Genomic DNA, 16,337 nt, shown 5'->3' with positions numbered 1-16,337 from the left:
AGTTGGCCCGTGTACGGCTGCATGTCCACGACGATGATCACGGCCTGCTTCCCAACCTCTTTGCTCCCACTCAGGATCCATCTCTGAGTCGCCAACTCAACCACATCGAGTGCTCCAGCCACTGGGCCTGGCATGACAGCGGCAGCGCCATCACCTTCTCCCGTCACGTCGCGCTCGTCTCCTTCGGTCCTGGCACGATGGCCTCATGACAATGCCGGGCCTACTTCTCCACCTTCCATGTCGTTGACTCCATCAAAGCGACTGCCCAGGTAAGTCCTTGAGTGCACTCTCAGCTTCGTGCCCCTCGTCGGCTAACTGTTACGATATCCCCACTCACCTAGGTCAACATCCGCAGGCCTCAGCGACCTCTCCTCTTCCTCTCCAACCAGCCCCATCGCCATCGCCTCGAGCCCCGTTGCCTCCATGACCCCCAATAGAGCATCGTCATACTTTCCGGAAGGATCAGCTACAGCAGACGGCCTTCCACTCGCTGCCTCAACAGCAGACCTCGCTGATTCCATCCAAAATCTGAGCCTGACCGAGGACACTAAGCCCGGGCCTTCTCGGTCACCTCGTCGCAGCCCTTCGCCTCTCGGCGGGACGCAGCATGGCATCGACCTTGCGCATGAGATTGCCACAGCAACTTCAGAGATTACGAGCGTCCGCAGCACGCTCTTCGAGCTCGAGGAGAAGAGGCATAGCAGCCAGCAGCCCACGAATGATGAAATGCAGTTGGCAGTCATTCGCATCGACGACCAGCTCGAGACCATCTCCCGTATCGTGCAGCAGCTACAGGTAGCCGTGCGCGCCGACGAGGAGGCCACAGGTGATACGACGGTCATCAGCCATCATGACTCAGAGGGCGGCATTGGCAGCGACAGCGATGATGACGATGACTTCGCTCTGCCGGGCGTGACACTTGGTCAACGTAGCCACAAGCAGCAGTACCAAGCACTGGCCCGCAACTGGGACGCTGTACAAGACGAGGTCGAGACATTCAAGAAGGAGCTGCGCGATGACAAGTACATGAGCCATTTCAACTCGGCCAGCACTCAGGCAGAGGGCCTGATGGACAGCCTGGAGAAGGCGGTTGCATTGGCAGCCAAGTTCGTCGAGGACCATCGCAGTGCAAAAGGCGGCCGTGATGACGAGGAGTCACACGAGATCGTGCAACGTCTAGATGCCGTCAAGAAGACGCTCAAGACGAAGCGCAACTACTACTACCCTGCCATCGAGCAGACATTCGCCGCCTTCGAGCGCAGTCTCAAAGAACGCGCCACGAGCCACGGCATGCTATTGCGCAAGTTTGCCGAGCTCAAGACGAGATGGTCAATGCTGCGACAGAAGAGCTCCAGGATGGATCGAGAGCTCAAGAGGATAGAGACAGCCATGATTGGGAGAGGCGGCGCAGATGGAGGCTTGGTGGTCTCACAGTCGAGCCCGCAGCTGTCGTCTCCTTCTACGCCGGCCAAGTCTGGGGTCAGCTCCTCAGCGCAAAGCAGGCTCACGCCTGGGCTCCCCTCAAAGAGCAGGATGCGTACGCCAGCTTTGGGTCCCAACGCGACTCCGCCTCTGTCCCCTCCAGCGCCACCTAAGCCGCTCAAGAGCACACGCCGACTGGTATCGGCGGCAGCCGCAGCGGGTACGCCACCAACAACGGGATCGCCCATGCGCAGCGGGATGACTTCAAGTCCCTCTGCCTCTTCTCTGCTCAATTTAAGACCAGCTCAAACCCCGCCAAGTCGCCACAATCGCTCAGCATCAGCCAGCGTCTCGCCCGAGCCAAGATTGCTGCGATCAGCAGAGCGCAGCCCCGGCGTGCTCAGGCAGACAGCGGGCACGACAGACCCCTCTTTTCGTTCCAGTCCATTGAGTAGGAACTCTGTTCTGCCGGACTCGCAAGCCTCGCCAGCCAAGCGGGTCTCGCACACCCTCACCTCTCGCCCTCCTTCGAGCTTCCGCTTCAGGTCGAAAGATGAAGGGCTTACCCCGCTCAACTCGATGGACAGCACCATCAGTGCCGGCAGTAGCAGCAGTACCCGCATCACACCGCAACGCGGCGTCCCTCCTCGCACGCTCAGAGCAGGCTCCGAGCCGCCTGTGGCTGCGCAAGAAGCTCGATACACTCGGCCAGCCTCAGCGCTTGGAGCATCGCCACTCGCAGAGAAACGGGCGTCGCGCGTCCTGGGCGGCGCTAGCGCTGGCGGCGGTAGCTACGAAAGCAACGGCATCGGCGATGAATCGATGGAGACCCTCTCCATGGCCAGAAGCCGGCCGGGCTCAGCTTCAGGCAACTACACTCCCGCGCACTATCGCCCGCCTTCGTCTGCTACGACGCACGTCGATCCAGACCTCAAAGCAGCAAGGAGGCAGAGTCGTATCCCGACTTTCTCATTCCCTTCGTCTGCTGGGGGTAGCGAGGTGTACGACCGACCAGGATCTTCGCTTTCGCAAGCTTCCAGCGCCGCTGGAATGGGCACGCCGCGGAGATTTGGTGGCGCGAGTCGATCGACTATGCAGACCCCTGAACCCATAATGGCGGCGAGGGTGCAGCGCTTGAGTGTGTACTCGAAGCCGTCGACGGGGGCTGCATCGACTTCGGCGGCTGGCCGCAGAGTGTCCGCTATGCCTGCTGGGGCGTCGTCCGTTGCGAGTAGACCACCAACCACGCGCTCCAATCCTCGCTCTCCCGCGTCGAGCATCCTCTCCTCGTCGACCAGTGGCAGCAGGTACAGCAGCACGAGCACTGGCACTGGCCGTACAACGCCATTGAGCGCGTCTGCCCTTGCGAAGATCCCCCATGCTCGCCCACTCAGCGTCCTAGGTGCCAGCGGCGACTCTGGCGCCACATCCACCCGCAGCATCTACGCCCAATCGGTGGGAGGCGGAGTCTCGTCCTCGGTTGCCAACTATCGAACAGCCCGCACTGCAAGCAACCGTCTCTCAGGCGTACCGCGTAGTGCATCAGGAATGACGCCCGCGGGGAGCGTGAGGGACGGCGCTGCAACCCCGACCTTCTCTGAGCGCTCCGGCCATTCATCCTTCTCCGCCATTGCGCCCAACGCGGCCGCGTACAGGCCAAATCCCAATGATGCGCTGGACGTGGCCGTCAGTACGGTCACCAATGCCCTGGGCGTGCCTCTCACCCGGTTGGACGAGCATCTCCCACGGGGAGTGAAGACGGAGACTGGGCCGGGCAAGGAGGTGAGGTGTCGCTACTCGTTTGGTGGCGGGCCAGCAGCTATGTGTAAGCTGTTGGAGCTGCATCGCGCTTCCACTTCTTTTGGGCAGAGTGGCGGCGTACAGAGGAAGGTGCTGGTCAAGGTGCCCGGGAAAGGATTCTTAGATTTGGAGCTCTGGCTGTTGAGCGCATTCGATTGACGTGGCATCGCCGGATGAGGGAGGGTGGCGCGACTGCTCAATTTTGGTACCGATACGCCCTCTACTTGAGAGCTCTGCTCCCGGTCTAGCATATGTGAGCCTCTCTCCCTTTATGTGTACTTCTACTCATTGTCACTCCCATCGCCTGAGCGTGAGCGTGAGTCAGCTTGCTACGCCTCTCACTCGATCACCCCCGCTTCAGTCTGTCATGAGCTCATCATTGTTTAGTTTCATATTCTCTGCCGTTGCTGCTGCGGTGGCGGTGGCGTCTGTGATGAGTACGATCCGGACGATGCCGCCGATGCCTGCGCAGCTGCCTGCGCCGCCTTGACGCTAGCAGGTTCCTCGTTCCCTTGGAAGCCCAGATTTTTCATCTCGTCCTTCTCCATTAGTCCTCTGCACGCGCGAAGATGGCCAGAAAGTCAGCTGCATCGCTCACACAGCCTTGCTTCAGCAGTCCTCTCTGGCGCTCACTTCTCCATCCTACACTCCAAATACCTTCTACTGAGGTGTCTACATTTCCCGTTGTCCTGACGATTCTCCTTCATGCATCGCATATACTCGGTCATGACCTGCTTGCATTCCCCCTCGTGATCAAGCGGGAAGGAGCCACGGTCCGGCGGTAAGACCGTGGACATGCTGAAGCCGGGTGGGCGACCGAAGCTCATTGTGTTCGAGGTTGGCGGTGAGGTCGTGAGGAAGTGGCGGGAAGGAGGCGGGGCCGACGATCTTGCAATGGTGGAGACGAGCGGACGGAAGCAGGAATGGGAACCACGTGGGAATGCCTTCAGCTACGGGGCTTGGCTAACTCACTCACAAGGCACGAGCGATGCGATCTTTCGCATCGATTGAATCGGTTCGTAGCTCTGTGTCTGAAGCTGGAGAACAAAGCATGACAGCTCGAATCTGGCGTGACGAGTGCATGCCTGTCCCGAGAATGAGACTTGCGCGAGAGACAAGCAGTGGGACCGATGTCTCTGACTCTCTATCAAGCTCACTCGATGGCTGTGGGTGGAGCTACCTTCTTGCGGGCATCAATCCTCAACAGAATGCCACTCGTCGCCTTTCAAGCCTTGGCAGCCGCAACGGCAGTGGATTTCCCGATTCGTGCAGCCATCTCGAGCTACGCAGCGTTACGCTCGCGTCCGCACTTCGCCCTACTGTGGAGGCTGGACACGCAAGGCGGGCAGGAAGCTTTGCTCCGGTCTGGCCTGGCCCTAACGTCACCCCTTGCCACCCCTTCTCACCACGACAAAGGCGCTAACCCACGATGTGTTGAATACCCCTGAGCGCGCATTATCGTCTTCGTCTGATCGACGCAAGCCGGCATGATCGCTGATCATCGGATAATGACGAAAAAGGCGGCGCAACCTAGGGCGTCCAATGACATACGGGGCGCCGCCTTGTCCTCTTTCTTGAATTAGGCCTGGCTTGTGCGGTCGTTGGCTATCGGTCCTGTGGTCTGGTGCCGTCTTCCAACCCCCTGCAGCTCCTAGCCCGCGAAGACCTCTGCTCCTGTGCCTCTCGGTGCGCATCGTCGTGATCATCGCCGAGAGCGAGAGGGGACTGCCTGCCCGCCGCCCCGAGCCTTGATCGGCCTCCTCTCTCAGGCCAACCCCTCACCGCCCGCGCCGCCTGGGCTGCCGCTTGCGCCAAACTCAGGTCCTGGATCTTCCCTTCCTCCCCTCCCTCTCACCCTCTTTTCCCATTGACGATCACGACGACCAACTCAACGACTCCCGTTTCGGCCCCCCTTGATCTTCTCGTGTCACATTGCTTTGAACGACTCGTAGTCATCAAACGCAAGTGAAGCAACGAGTTGTGTAGCGTCCGTGCAACGACCGTTCTCGCCGTCACCCATCGTCACGACAACCCAACACCCCTCAGCGGCCGCTCCCCCGCTTTCCTCTGGATCGCGCTCGCTCCCCTTCTTCCCCATCCCCACGTCCCTCCTGTCATCAGCTGCTCGATATCACGCAAGACTTCCGGCTTCTACTTTCGTCGACTGTACTCGCCTTGATACGTACAACTTGGCTGGTCCAATCGAACTCCATCAACTCCACTTCACAACCTCATCAACACATCGCAGCTCGCCAGCCTAATCGCCGGCGCGTTCTTCCAATCAAAAGTGAGATCACCAACAACACCACATCACATACTCTCCGTCTCCCATGAGCGTCTCGGCTTTCCCTCAAGCCGACGCCGACTTTGAGTCCTTCATCGATGAAGATGCTGTCGGAGACTCGTCATCAACGCCCTCGGAGGCTGCGACGACATCCTTCACCTCGTCTGTCGAGAGTGGTATCCACCAAACCATGTCCCTGCCCAACACCCCAAAGCTTGCTTCGGGTTTGAGCTTATCGCAGCCCATGGGATCGTCCCTCCACAACCTTAGCTTCGATTGGGAGGACGAGCAGCAGCATCGCGGATCAGGCCTCGACGCGTCCCTCGTCCCTTCGCAATCGGCTTGGCGCAAACCTCTCGACGACAGCTTCAATCTGCCTGCTCAACCTCATCACGCTGGAGCTCACCAGCGATCCATGTCATTGAGCATGCACGATGTTGCGCCTCAGTTTCTCGACGACCTTCGGGCTCAACAGCCTGCGCCCTTCTTCCCAGCTTACCCTCATCAGCCCTTCGTCAAAATGGAGCCCGATACCTACGGCCATCCTTTCCCCGCGATGAATGCGAACTTGCCTGCTGAGATGGGTCCCGCTCTTGCGCCCCCTCTAGTGCCAGCTCCTGCATCTGCACCTGATGCCATGGAGACGGACGGCACCACGCCTCCACAGGAGAAGAAGCGTAAAATCGATCCTGTGCCCAAGCCAAAGAAGGCGTCGAAGAAGAAGAGCACGGCTGCCGCCACTGCTGCTGCTGCCACCGCCGCTGCCGCTAATTCCAGTGGCCCTGTCGACGCAGCCAACAACAAGTCGGAGCCAGCTACAACCACTACCGACGGCAACAATACGGCCGAGCCTGCGCAGAAAGAAGAGGCGTCTACGGACAGCACCAGCAACGAGGCAGACACTACCGCTGCAGATGCGTCAGTCGCCTCCGCAGAGGACGGCGCAGCCCACTCCTCTGCCACCGACGGCGCTGCTTCTCCAGAGCGAGCATCATCACCCACCTCTGGTCGCAAGCCGGCTGCCAAGTCGAAGAAACCTCCTCCGTCAGCCAGTCAAGTCACCGAGTCTGGAAAGCCGTTCCCAGTCATCGACACTTCTGCGACTCACTCGAGCCTCTTCATCCCTCCTGACACATCTGGACTCACCAAGCGCGAGGCTCGACTAGTCAAGAACCGCGCCGCTGCCTTCCTCTCACGCCAGCGCAAGCGTGAGCAATTCGAGATGCTCGAGAAGCAATGCAAGAGCATCTGTCGGTTGACGTGGAAGATGTGGGAGTCGATCGCTGGAACAGAGGCTGGCGTAGACCGTATTGACGAGTCGGCCATGGCTGCTATCCTCACGGGCGAGTGCCCCGACGTGCGCGACTGCCTTGAGCAGATCATCAACAACAAGGGAGCGTCCATCGCGCCTACGGAGGAGTCCATCGCCAACGGCACGCACAGCACCCTTAGCGACAGCTCGCGCCAAAATGCCGAGTCTCGCTCCTCGCCCGCCGCCAGTACCAAGAGCGGCGGCGGTGCAGGGTCCAAGCGCGAGCGGGAGGAGGGCAACTCGACTTCAGAGCAGCAGACAACCATCGACCAGCTGCGAGCCCAGCTTCAGGCTGCCGAGCAGCGCGAGTCTGCCTTGCAGGCCGCTCTTGTTGAAGCTCGAGCCCATGTACCCCCGCCTGTGCCCTTCGGCCCAGCTCCGTACCCTGGAATGGCACCACCGCCGCACGGCATGCCCTCGTTCGGGCCTCACGAGCCGCAAGATGCTCTTTACTATCCCTGGGCGGCTCATCATCCGCAGCAGCGCATCTTTCGCGACAACAGCGGCCTCTCGCTAACCGTTGCGCCTCAGATGTCAGCAAAGGACGTCGACATGGCCTCAACTCCCACAGTGGAGCAGGGGCCGCTGACGGAGCAGGCTGCTGCTGCTGCTGCTAGCTCTGCCCCTGCCTCCATGAGAGTCAATCCCGGTCCTGCGCCGGAGAGCAGCCAATCAACATCCTCCGCATCCTCTTCGGCCGCTGTTGCCGCTCCTGCTTCAGCATCCTCGAAGAAGACGACAGGCAGCATGGCCTTGATGGCATTGCTGGCTGGCTTTGCATTGTTCGGATCGGGAGGAGTGCAATCGGCCGATGCTCCACGCATGGGCATCACAAGACTGGGGCCGATGAGCGGGTGCGTTACGGCGAGGAGGCAGAGGGGAAGGCATGCTTGAAGCAACGAATACTGATCTGACTCCTCCCCGTCTACTCTTCTCCTGCTTGCAGAGCCAGCGCATCCATCGGCTCTCTATTCGACCCCCTCGCCTCAACGTCGAGCACAAATCCCCTTGCGAACCTCTTTGGTCGTAGGCGCCGCAAGAACGCCAACGGGGAAGAGGACGAAGAGATGACAGGCATCGATGGCGGCTCTGGCGCCCCGTCCTCGCATCTCTCCGCAGACGACTTGGCTCTCAGCACCGAGCATCACCTCCACAACATCGCAGCTCAGATGATGGATGATGTCACCGATATGCTGCCTCAGTGCTCGCTCGATGACAGTGCGGCGAAGACGCCCTCTCGACACGAGGCGAAACGACCGATGCTTCGTCGCATGCAGTCGGACAGCTCGCTCATCGCGCGTCACAGGACAGGCGGTATTACATCCTGGTCCAAGGGCGGGCCTGGCTCCTCGGCCAATGTGGCTGCGGCCGCTGCTGCTGCTGCTGAGCACCTGCAGCAGGGTCTCATCCTCCTCGGGGAGGATGACAGGGGCTCCATGGACCATTCGGACTCGGACTCGGCCCCTCGCAAGCTCAAGCTCTTCCTTCGTCGTCGCGCCCTCTCGGACGTAGCTACCCAGCAAGGTGTGAACAGCATCGTGACTCGTCCCGCATCTCCCTCCGGTTCAGGGTCCAGCGACCACGATGACGACATCTTTGAGGATGCCGTAGCCGGCACGAGGACGCCGACCGACTCGACTGGCAGCGACGTTGCCGCCTCCGCTCCTCCTCAGGCTTCTGGGCGGATCGCCGCTCCTCCACCGTCGTACATGGAGCTCGAATTCAGCCTGAGCAGTAAGCGCGTAGTCAAGGACGAGCAGGAGCTGGCCAGCCTTATACAGAGAGCAGCCCAGCGTGCCGCTATTGGTGGTGGGGCCGCTTTCAGCGCATAGCCGACTAGCGCTGAGGCCAAGCGAAAAGATGGACTGCCCCACTGGACGAGATCAAAAGGTATATATAGATGAAGACAGAATTAGCACCGGCACAAAGAATCCCAACAAGAACAAGTCAAAATGAAGCGAAAGTAGGGTACATGGTGGTCGTAAGAGGTTGAAAAAGGGAGAAGGAGGAAGGCGAGGCTAATAGCGAAACAACGAAGAATGAATGTCAATCCTCAATCAGAAGAAAGCGTCACACTTGCATAGCTTAGCCCTCGTCTGACTTTTTTGCCACGTTGCCATCATCGCCATCCTCATCCCCCTGCTCAACGTTGCTTCCCTCTTGTGATTCACGCTGCGCGTGTCTGGTGGCTGAACTCGACCGGCGGCAGACATTCCTCTGGCCTGTCGAGATCCGTCTCCGCTCGCCGGCCGCGGACTCACGACGCGAGGCAAGCCGTGCGCCGCCTTCCTTCGACACCTTCTTTCACTCCAAAACAAGTCTCCGCTCATGCGGCGGCGCAGCCTCTGACTGATCCAAGCCGGCAAGCCGGACGACCCAGGACGAAGAGCTGCTTGTGATGAAGCCGTGAGGTATGCGTGGGCGGTGAGACCTGCGATGGAAGGGATTGATCGGTGATCAGCTGCTGGTCTGATGAGTGAGAGAGGGGCAGCGAGTGTTAGGAGCTACCGGCGGGTCGACGAGAAGGGACCCTGAAATGGGCGAGACTGCTTGCCCTGTCTTCATTCGGCTCCTCTCTTCTTCATCTGCTCCCTCTCCATTGCGTCTTCCCTTCTCTTGCACCTCATCCCCTGTCCTTGTCTTGCTCTTCCCTCTTCCTCATCAAGACCACCTCCTCTACCTCCATAGACCAGGCCCTCATTTCACCTCGATAACAGCAGGTGACTTCATCACGTCCTCACGACACCCACGCTCTTTTCAGCCACCCTCACTCTGTCTCTACCGTCCTCGACGTCTTCCGTCCTCTTCGTCATCATTACATCGTCTCCCCCCTCTCACTAGCCTAGGCCCCCACGTCACTCTTCGCCACCACCCTTCTTCCTCCCCACTCCTACTCGCCATGCGCTCTCTCCTCTCCTCGTCCTTTGCGACGCTCGCCTTGGTGGGCTTGCTATGCCTCACTCTCAACGCGAGCCCAGCCCGAGCAGTCTGCTCTGCCAATAACAAGTGCGGCCGTGATGCACCCTGCTGCTCGTCATCAGGCTACTGCGGCTCATCAGCAGAATACTGTCTCGCCAACTGCAGTGAGTGCACGACACCACGGGCGCGACGTAGCCGAGAGTCCCATGCTCACCTCGCTACTTCTTTCTACCGCTGTCCCCCCAATGCAGACCCCATCGGCTCCCTCTCCCCTTCCTCCTGCGCAGCAATGCCCACCTGCCAAAACACGCACATAGACTTCACCGACAATCGTAAGCATTGGGTCAACCTCAAGGGCTTCAACGGCGACGCCTCTCTCGCCCCACTCACCCTCGACTCGGGCAACATCAAGCTCACCAACGAAGGTGCCGTCATGCAGCTCACAAAGGCCAACCAAGACGTCGGCACACAACTCTCCACGACTCGCTACCTCTACTACGGCGAAGTGAGCGCCACATTCAAGCACACCAACAATGCGGGCATCGTAGGAACCATGATCCTCATGTCGCCTACACACGACGAACTCGACTATGAGTTCACGACAGCCAATCGCCACGAGGTACAGACCAATGCCTTTTACCGGGGTCAGACGTCGGACAATGATGCAAACGCAGAGACAATTCCTGCGTCTGCTATGGGCGGCAAGTCATTTACCACCTCGGACTTCCATACGTACACGATCAAGTGGTCTCCGACGACAATTCACTGGAGTGTCGACGGCAAGGTAGTCCGCACCATCGCTCGCAGCTCGCGCCGCGTAGCCAAGACGAAGAAGACGGCAGCCCACTACGCCTACCCAGCTACTCCAGCTCGCGTCCAGCTGTCAATCTGGTGTGCCGGCTGCCCGGGCAATGCGCCTGGGACTCGAGCCTGGTCTGGTGGGAAGCCAGATTGGTCAAAGGCAGAGAAGGTTGATGGAAAGCAGGCATTCACCGTCACCGTCAAGAGCCTGGATGTCAAGTGCGACACGCCGGCTAGCATTGGCAGCAGTCCGGCGATGAGCTTTGCGGGTGGCGCCTTGGACTCGGAGACGGGAGAGCCGAGGGTCGTACCTACGAAGAGAAAGACGACGATCTAGATTGGAGGGCATTGAGCAATAGAGCCACGGTGATGCGCGGTCCTGGGTTGTCGTGGTGAAGACTGCGGACTAGCACGGCATTGCTCCCTCTTTGCCACTCTTCCCTTTTCCTGGCGTGGAGTTCCTCCCCATAGATTTATCGTATCCAGTCACTGTTCGCATTGATCATGCTATCCCAATCCCATCATCAGCTGACTGAGACTCGGGAGTTCAATCTGCCTGCCTGCCTGCCAAGCCGTAGAGGTGACCCTCAGCCACGTGGTTCCTGACGACCTGGCCCCTGCACGCCTTGAGATTTCGACATTGCTCCTTTCACTCCTTGCCATCAACTTTGACTCAGCTAGCCGCGAGATCCCTTGCTGGATATCAAGGGGCATGCCAAGATAGCAGCAAAAGCAACCTCTATCTTTGCGATCCTTGCAGAGGCTCACTTGAGTGATCGTAGGGCTTGTTCCTGCATCGCAAGGATGGTCCTCCTCGAGCTCTCAGCGCAGACGCGCTCTCTCCTCCTCAATGCTCAAGATGGTCCGGGGCCTTCATCACTACCAGACGTCGTAGATCACAGCGTCCTCGTCTCTGCGCTCTCTAGTATTGACAAGTCCTCCACAAGTAGCTCGCGAACCGCATCCCTCGACTCCCTCCTCCGAGGCTGCAAGCTACACCACGCACCTCCGCGCACCTCCTCCTACGTTCGTCCTCCAGAGCTGGACGCTCGTCTTGCCCAAATCAGGCGCCAGAACGAAGAAGAAGAGTATCGTCGCATGCTCAGCGGCGAGTCTACCAGCCACAATAGCATTCATTCCTCTAAAGCCGGCCTCTTCAACGAGTCCGACGACTGGCGGGAGACCTCCTCTCACCTGTCTGCCCTTCTCAACATCCTCTTCTCCTGCGTAGGCGTCGTCTGCGCATTATGGTTCTGCTGCGCACAGATTGGTACGGCGGTGGAAGTGAAAGTGCTACTTTGCATGCTCAGCGGGACAGTAGTTGTGGCGGCGGAGGCGTGGCTGTATGCTAGGCATTTTGAGAGGGTAAAGAGAAAGGAGGAGGAAAGGCGACGGGCAAGCTATCACGCTGCGAAGTTCAAATAATGAGATTTGATGTCATTGAAGGCACGAGCTCAGAGCAATCTTGCCAACCTTAGACGACGCCTAGCGTCACCACACATCGGAACCCTTCACTAGCCTCGCTTCTCCCACCCGCCAATCGTCCTCCCTCCAGCTCCCAGATCCCCATCAAGGAGCTACTCTTCCATCCCCAGCTTTGCGACTCGCTGAACCTATCCGGTCCTGAGTCGAATCGCGTGAGCGAGTTGCCCAAGGGGCTATGACAGTGGATGGAGAAGTAGACGCGGACCATCTTTCGCGGGTCACGATAGGGAATCGGTGGGGAGACGCCAGGCAAGACTGGAGGGCCTACCAGGTGAGCGCTTATCCCGCTGTTGGGCAGGGTGCCGTGTGGTTGGGGTTGAGAGGAATGCCAGGCTGCTGCGCCGTGTGCTGCGCCACCGTGCTGCTGCTGTGACGAAGTCGTTGCTGTGCGCGTTGAGCTGGCCCGTCGCCGTGGCCCGCCGGGCAGGAAGCTGTTGCTTGGATTGCTCGTAGCTGGTGACGAAGCCGACGTTGACGTTTCTTGCCTGCCCTGTCCAGATAGGCCACCATGATGATGGAAGAGGGCCACTTCGTCGGGATGAGCACTCGCAGGTGGTAAGGGCTCGAGTGGGCTCTGCCTGTGCAGGTAGACGCCAAGCTGCGTGCCCCGAGGCTTGCGGGCCGTCTGCACATAGAGGTTCCATACGCTGCCCGCGTAAAAGAAAGAGGGGGAGTAAAGACGTTGCTTCTCCTCGAGGAGATCGAGTCCATAGTACTCTACGCCGACGCGCATAGGCTCGTATCCAGTCCAGTGGCGTCGCTCCAGTCGCGTGAGGAGGAAGCCGCCGTGACTCGGACTGCCACTACTCCCTATACCGCTACCATCAGCGCCACCTTCGATGGCAGCGTCATTGAGCGACTTTGTTGGAGCAGTCGAAGCCTTGTCGACCTCATCCTCATCCTCATCATCCCCCTCATCATCGCCGCGCTTCTCTGCCGCACGACGTAGCCCTACCTCTGCCGCGACACGACCTAATGCTCGACCCTTGCAGAGCTTGTTGCGGAGCCCGTACAGGTTAGGGCGATTCCGCTTTGTATCCGAGAAGGGGCCGCCGACGAGTATGGAGCCTAATTGAGCGAGAAAAGAGTCATTGGCGCCGTGTGAGGATCCCGTGGCTGCTACTGCTGAGGCCGCTGCGCCGCTAGACGTCGTCGGCGTGGTAGTTGCGAGGGCCAGCGGATCACGCATGGCTGCTAGACCAGTCGCCTCGTGGGAATGTTGGTCCACGAGCAGGGGCGGCTGAGTTGCATTGCTTCCCACAGCATTTTGTTGCTGCTGAGCGGCCGCGGCCGCAGCTGCTGCTCCCGTCAGCAAGCCGGCAAAGAATTCACCGTACCTAATTGTGTCGTCGACGGGAACGGAGAAGTAGCGCTTTGAGAGTAGGGAAGAGGACGATGAGGACGTAGAGGTGCCACCAAGCGGTGACGAGGAGGTCAGACCGCCGAGCGATGACGGCGCACGATAACGATGGATTTGAGCCGCGCTGCCGCTGCGAGAGGGAGTGGCTAAGGGACTGCTTGGCGTTCCAGCTCGACTGAAGCCAGCTCCGCGACGTCGCTCCCCTTGATGCTTGAGGGCCATAGCAAAGTGGCGCAGCGGGCTCGAGATGCCTAGCAGCGACTCATCGACATCCGCTCCTGCTGCGCTTGCGGCGCCTGTAGACCTGGCAATCGCTGCTCCGCCGCCAGCACCGCTGGCTCCTCCTGCGATCGCGGTGGTACCCGCGGCCGTGTCGAGGCTGCTGCCCTCGGCCGTGTATGCCAGGCCGCGACGGATGCTGTCTGGACTCAAAGGGGGCTGCGTAGCGCCAAGAGCTGGGTCATGAACATTTGAGCTCGAGAGGATATGGTTCTTGAGCTCATTCCCTGCCCATAGTGCAGCTTGCAGCGTCTCAAGTGGCGCTGCTGGTGGGATGCTGCGTGTTCTCCTCCTGCGCTTGGCTCCTGTACTTTGTCGTCGTGACGAGGATGAGAAGCCAGAGACGTAATTGCCGACATTGTGCCGATCCTCTCCGTCACCTCCTACGCTGTCGTCGTCATCCTCATCTTCATCGCTCGCAGCAGAAGCGGCTGCTGCTGCTTCTTGACTGATTCGCTTGAGATCGCCGAAACTCAGGTGTGAGTAGTAGATGCCCTCACGGAACAGACGGGTGTAGTGTCCGTCGTCCTCGTCTACTTCCTGGACATCGATATCGGCTGTAGACTCGTCGAGGTCCATTGTCTGCTCGCGACCGTGTGCGCGTCCCTGACGACTTGGCGTCGACGGCGTGCTCTTCGCACCGGCCGTGGCACTCGTGCCTCTCTGCCTGGCTCGCGTCATTGGCGGCGATGGGTGCAGCGAAGATTGCGAGGCGCAACTGGTGTAGCTCTCTTGCTCGTCGTCCATCCCTCCCGCAAAGCTCTGCCTTCTCGTGGCCAGAATGGCGGCCGCTGCAGACCGTTGAGCCCTCCTCATGGCTACCACGTCCTTGGCAATCTCATATCGCTCCAACTCCGAGCGAGCAAAGAAGGCGTCGGATCCCAGCAGGTCTACGAGGTGCGACGACGTCATACCGAGGGATGAGCTGGACCCAAAGTCAATCAGCTCATCTTGCTGAGCTTGAAGGGTGTGAGCCGCAACGCCTGCTAGTTCGTCATCGCTGTCGCCGTCAAAGACGTACGCTGACTGCCTGCTGCGTCCGCTTCCGCTGAGTGGGTAGTCTTCATCCTCACGCAGTACTGCAGCGCGGTGCGACAGGCTTGGGTGTGAGAAGACACACAGCGGTGGTGCAGGAATGTCCCATTCCATCGTTGCTGCGGGCAAGACTTCTGAGCTCTGCGAGTCTGGCGCGGCTGTGACGCTAATCTGAGACGGCAGCTGACCTCTTGGCAGGCAAAAGGGCGCAGTCGCCTCGCATACGAGCCTCTCTTGCTGCGGCCGTTGCTGTTGCTGCTGGGCGCGCCTGAGCAGATCATCGAGCCTAGCCTCGTCGTGGATCCATTTGTCCTGCTCCTCGGCGGCAATCTCGCCTCCCCAACGCGAGAGGTAGCAGAAACATGCCTCGCCGATACGATGCGAGAGTGGGCCGTAGTCGAAAGCCGGGGTGGCTGACAAGGCTGCGCTCAATCCCGAGGGTCCTGATGGCATGGCCGATGCCCCTGCGTCTGCGCTACCTGCCATGGCTGGGTTGCTCGTATCCTGTTGCTGCTTGGCTCGACGCAAAGGAGAGATGCTGCGAGCCTTGCTGTCCTCTCCCTCCTCGTCGTCTTCATCGTTGCTGCTTTCCCGCTTGATGTTGGTATCGAATGCCATGCCCCTCGTACGCTCGCTCACGAATTGCACATCTGCATCCTCTTCGTCTTCGAGTTCCTCAAGATCCTCCTCGCCTGTCCATCTTCCAATACCGTCGAGTCCCCAGCAAGGGCCCTCGAGCTCCCAGTCCCATGTTTCCTCTTCTCTTTGAGTTCCGGCTCCAACAATTGGCTGGCCAAGGGCAAAGCGCAGATACGTCGAGATGGTGTACGGCGTGAAGGACGACTGGACGAGAGTAAGCGTTGATGAAGTGAGCGAGGGGATTCCCAGATAGATACTGGTAGCCAGGAGTGAGATCAGAAAGCGAGGAGTAGCTGGCATCTTTCCGCCGGAAGAGATCGAGCTCGAAGGTACCGAGCTCGTCGTTGTATCGAGTGCGAAGGTGGGAGGCCATGTCGACGACAGCGGGTGAGTTGGAGTCGGCCGAGCCCACACTGGAAGAATGAGGTCAGGATGAGCGCCGTAGAGGAGGGCGATGGAGTACTCAAAAGCCGGTCGAGTGATGTTGGGATCATCAAAGGTGAGATGCAGCACGTTGGCTGCTGCTTGCGACCCGTCACTCGACTCTGCGCCGTCGAGGTCTGCGTGTGCTGCGTTGCTCTTGCTGGGTGCTCGATACTTGGCTCCTTCTGAGAAGCCACCTTGAAGCAGCGACGAGAAAAATGACGACTGGACGAGGAAGATGCGATGCAGCCGGTAGCGACGGTTGAAGGCTACGATGGTCACATCGTAGCATGTAGCCGCTACGAGGGCCGAGTGTTGGACATGAGCTGCGAGCACTTGAGCTGGTAGCGACGGCAGCATGGAGCTCATCGTCGTCATCGCTGGCGCTACCGCCTTATCTCGTCACTGCGAGGGAGATGCGGTAATGAGACGATGTAACACGGTCGCAGTGACGGTCAGGAGGAACAGAAGCGGTCCGCTTCATCGCCTTGCACCACTTCGAGGCTCCACCCCTGCCTGGCCTTGCTTTCGGGCAATGTCCATCTGCGCCTGCACCTCGCATCCGCCTCCCGCCTCCC

At 59.7% G+C, this 16,337-nt stretch overlaps 6 protein-coding genes across 6 annotated transcripts; 4 read left to right on the top strand and 2 right to left on the bottom strand.

Annotated features, from left to right (window-relative positions):
* Positions 1-37: 37 nt before the first annotated feature.
* BDZ90DRAFT_231121 (hypothetical protein) lies at positions 38-3,520 on the top strand. Its single transcript, XM_025505726.1, has 2 exons — positions 38-269; positions 342-3,520. Exons 1-2 carry the CDS (start codon positions 238-240, stop codon positions 3,379-3,381), a joined length of 3,072 nt encoding a protein of 1,023 aa, XP_025363735.1. The 5' UTR covers positions 38-237; the 3' UTR covers positions 3,382-3,520.
* Positions 3,521-3,644: 124 nt separating this feature from the next.
* On the bottom strand, positions 3,645-4,049 carry BDZ90DRAFT_206332 (hypothetical protein; the record flags this gene model as incomplete). The annotated part of the gene is made up of 2 exons (XM_025503960.1): positions 3,645-3,777; positions 3,856-4,049. Coding segments are annotated over 2 exons (327 nt in total), but the record flags the coding sequence as incomplete, so codon positions are not given.
* A 1,387-nt stretch (positions 4,050-5,436) lies between these two features.
* BDZ90DRAFT_139436 (hypothetical protein) lies at positions 5,437-7,799 on the top strand. The gene has a single exon (XM_025503449.1). The coding sequence runs from the start codon at positions 5,553-5,555 to the stop codon at positions 7,710-7,712; it is 2,160 nt and encodes a 719-aa protein (XP_025363733.1). The 5' UTR covers positions 5,437-5,552; the 3' UTR covers positions 7,713-7,799.
* A 1,918-nt stretch (positions 7,800-9,717) lies between these two features.
* On the top strand, positions 9,718-10,875 carry BDZ90DRAFT_217976 (concanavalin A-like lectin/glucanase; the record flags this gene model as incomplete). Its single annotated transcript, XM_025504345.1, has 2 exons — positions 9,718-9,901; positions 9,989-10,875. 2 exons carry the CDS (start codon positions 9,718-9,720, stop codon positions 10,873-10,875), a joined length of 1,071 nt encoding a protein of 356 aa, XP_025363732.1.
* A 315-nt stretch (positions 10,876-11,190) lies between these two features.
* BDZ90DRAFT_231118 (hypothetical protein) lies at positions 11,191-11,975 on the top strand. Its single transcript, XM_025505725.1, has one exon. The coding sequence runs from the start codon at positions 11,343-11,345 to the stop codon at positions 11,961-11,963; it is 621 nt and encodes a 206-aa protein (XP_025363731.1). The 5' UTR covers positions 11,191-11,342; the 3' UTR covers positions 11,964-11,975.
* Positions 11,961-16,208, bottom strand: BDZ90DRAFT_231117 (hypothetical protein). The gene has a single exon (XM_025505724.1). It carries the CDS (start codon positions 16,117-16,119, stop codon positions 12,013-12,015), a length of 4,107 nt encoding a protein of 1,368 aa, XP_025363730.1. The 5' UTR covers positions 16,120-16,208; the 3' UTR covers positions 11,961-12,012.
* Positions 16,209-16,337: the final 129 nt, after the last annotated feature.

The sequence above is a fragment of the Jaminaea rosea genome (assembly GCF_003144245.1).
Source record: "Jaminaea rosea strain MCA 5214 unplaced genomic scaffold BDZ90scaffold_3, whole genome shotgun sequence".
NCBI lineage: Eukaryota > Fungi > Basidiomycota > Exobasidiomycetes > Microstromatales > Jaminaea > Jaminaea rosea.
Note: the sequence above shows the minus strand (reverse complement) of the source record. Positions and strands in the feature narration are given on the sequence as shown.